Source organism: Amblyomma mixtum, chromosome 2 (genome assembly GCF_055824585.1).
Source record: "Amblyomma mixtum isolate Tamu chromosome 2, ASM5582458v1, whole genome shotgun sequence".
In the NCBI taxonomy this organism is placed as follows: domain Eukaryota; kingdom Metazoa; phylum Arthropoda; class Arachnida; order Ixodida; family Ixodidae; genus Amblyomma; species Amblyomma mixtum.
The window spans coordinates 134,994,687-134,996,571 of NC_143013.1; the positions used below are offsets into that span (position 1 = coordinate 134,994,687).

Sequence of the window (1,885 nt, forward strand, 5' to 3'; positions counted from 1 at the left end):
TTTGGAGCTCGGTAGAAAGCCCCCACTAAGATTTTGCGAGAATTCAGCCTGATTTTGACCCATGCCGTTTCTAAATCTCCAAACCCTTCCATGACAAAAGGCTATGTTGCTGTTTATAATTATCGCAACGCCACCACCTCTCCTTTCACGGTCTTTTCTTACTATGGAGTAGCCGGGGGGTGTAACTTCACAGTCTCCGATACCTTTGTGTAGTCAAGTCTCGGTGATTATTATAATATCAGGATCATGTTCAAGACATATACTTTCTATCGCATCTACATTGTTAATCATACTTCTGGCGTTCACATTTATAATCTTGAAGCAATCAGGTTTATGATCGTTCAGTCACTCATTGCTAGAATCAACCCGGATTTAAACCGCTGCTTGGCTTCCTCGTCCCAAGCGTAGAGGGTATTATTGATTTTTAACTTATCAAAAATTAACTTTGCTTTCGCACCGTTCTTTCTTTCATTCGCACATGAGTTCCGGAGATTTTTCCTTATTTCAACAATTCGCTTAGAAAAATCTTCACTTACACTATAGGCAGTGCCCTTCAGGTTGAAACAATTACTCAAGATTCTCATCTTGTCCCTAAAGTCTGTAAATTTAATAATGATCGGACGGTCACTACCTTCTTTCATCTTTCCAAGTCGGTGAATGCGTTCAATAGAGTCAACCATTTGTTTAAGTTTCGCTTCAAAAATATCCTCATTCACTTTTTTCAATAGGACCTCTGCGCTCTCTGACACCTCTTCTTTCACACCTCGTATGATTAGGTTATTGCGTCGCGAGCGATTCTCTAATTCATCAAGTTTTCGGGAAACAGTTGCCATTTCTATGTCAGATCTTTCAGCAAGTGTCTCTAGTTTAGAAAGCCTGTCTCTAGCCTCATCGAAGTTTATTAGCTTTTCTTCAATAGTAGACAGCCTGGATTGCACGTCAAGCAAGCGTGCCTCTGTAGACGTTTGATTTTCCTGAATTTCCTTCAATTTGGTGAGGATTTCAGTTTGAGTTTCCATCACTTGCTTAATCATTTCCACCGTCTGAGGACCAGGATTTTCCTCCATATCACCTGATAGCTTCAGCAACAGGCCTACCATTGACAAGCAAACGATCAATGTGCGTGGACACGGCAACACGATCAAAAAAAGGTAATTGCTGCGGAAGGCGTATTTTCGTCCACCAACCTGCACAAACAGTGGTACATCAGCCGACATTGTCACGACGATGTTGTCGCGTCCACTGCCGATGGAAGGCCCAGACGTTCCTTTTATAGGCAAGAGCCTGGCTTGAGGGGGGGATGACGTCACTGTGCTCGATGAAGGTGCGCCGATGGTAGAATCCACGTGAAGCCACCCCAGCATATCGGAGTTCGTAAAGAATACGCCTCCCGCACCGGATGGGCGAAAAGCATCAGTAGATACCAGGCGACGATCGAAGCCCGTGTCAGCGTACGATGCATTTCCCAAGGCGATGGAAATGAATCCAGCAAGAACCTGCACAAACGTCGTACATCAGCCGACATTGTCACGACGATGTTGCCGCGTCCACTGCCGATGGAAGGCAGGGGCAGGGCTAGGGCGCAGAAGTCCGGAGGAACAGTTTATGAGAGCGGAATGGGCTGTTAAAAAGTCTAGGCCTAAAATGACGTCTTGAGGACAAGTAGTAAGGACGGCGAAGAGCACAGGGACGTGGTGGCCGGCGATGCTAACGCGCGCAGTCCACATTCCGATGATGATAGCAGTGCTCCCATCAGCAACACGAACTGTCGAGATGTTAGCGGGCGTAAGAACGTTTTTCAGGCGCTGGCGGAACGATGAACTAAGGACTGAAATGTGGGCTCCAGTGTCAATGAGAGCGGGCACAGGGACTCTATCTACGAGGA

General features: G+C 46.3%; 1 protein-coding gene across 1 annotated transcript; it reads right to left on the reverse strand.

Moving 5' to 3' along the window:
- Positions 1-341: 341 nt before the first annotated feature.
- On the reverse strand, positions 342-1,299 carry LOC149360989 (uncharacterized). Its single transcript, XM_089567971.1, has one exon. The coding sequence runs from the start codon at positions 1,215-1,217 to the stop codon at positions 342-344; it is 876 nt and encodes a 291-aa protein (XP_089424097.1). The 5' UTR covers positions 1,218-1,299.
- Positions 1,300-1,885: the final 586 nt, after the last annotated feature.

Bases quoted from the DNA above. Each gene is read 5' to 3' on its own strand.
- LOC149360989 (XM_089567971.1), bottom strand. From the start codon at position 1,217: ATGTCGGCTGATGTACCACTGTTTGTGCAGGTTGGTGGACGAAAATAC.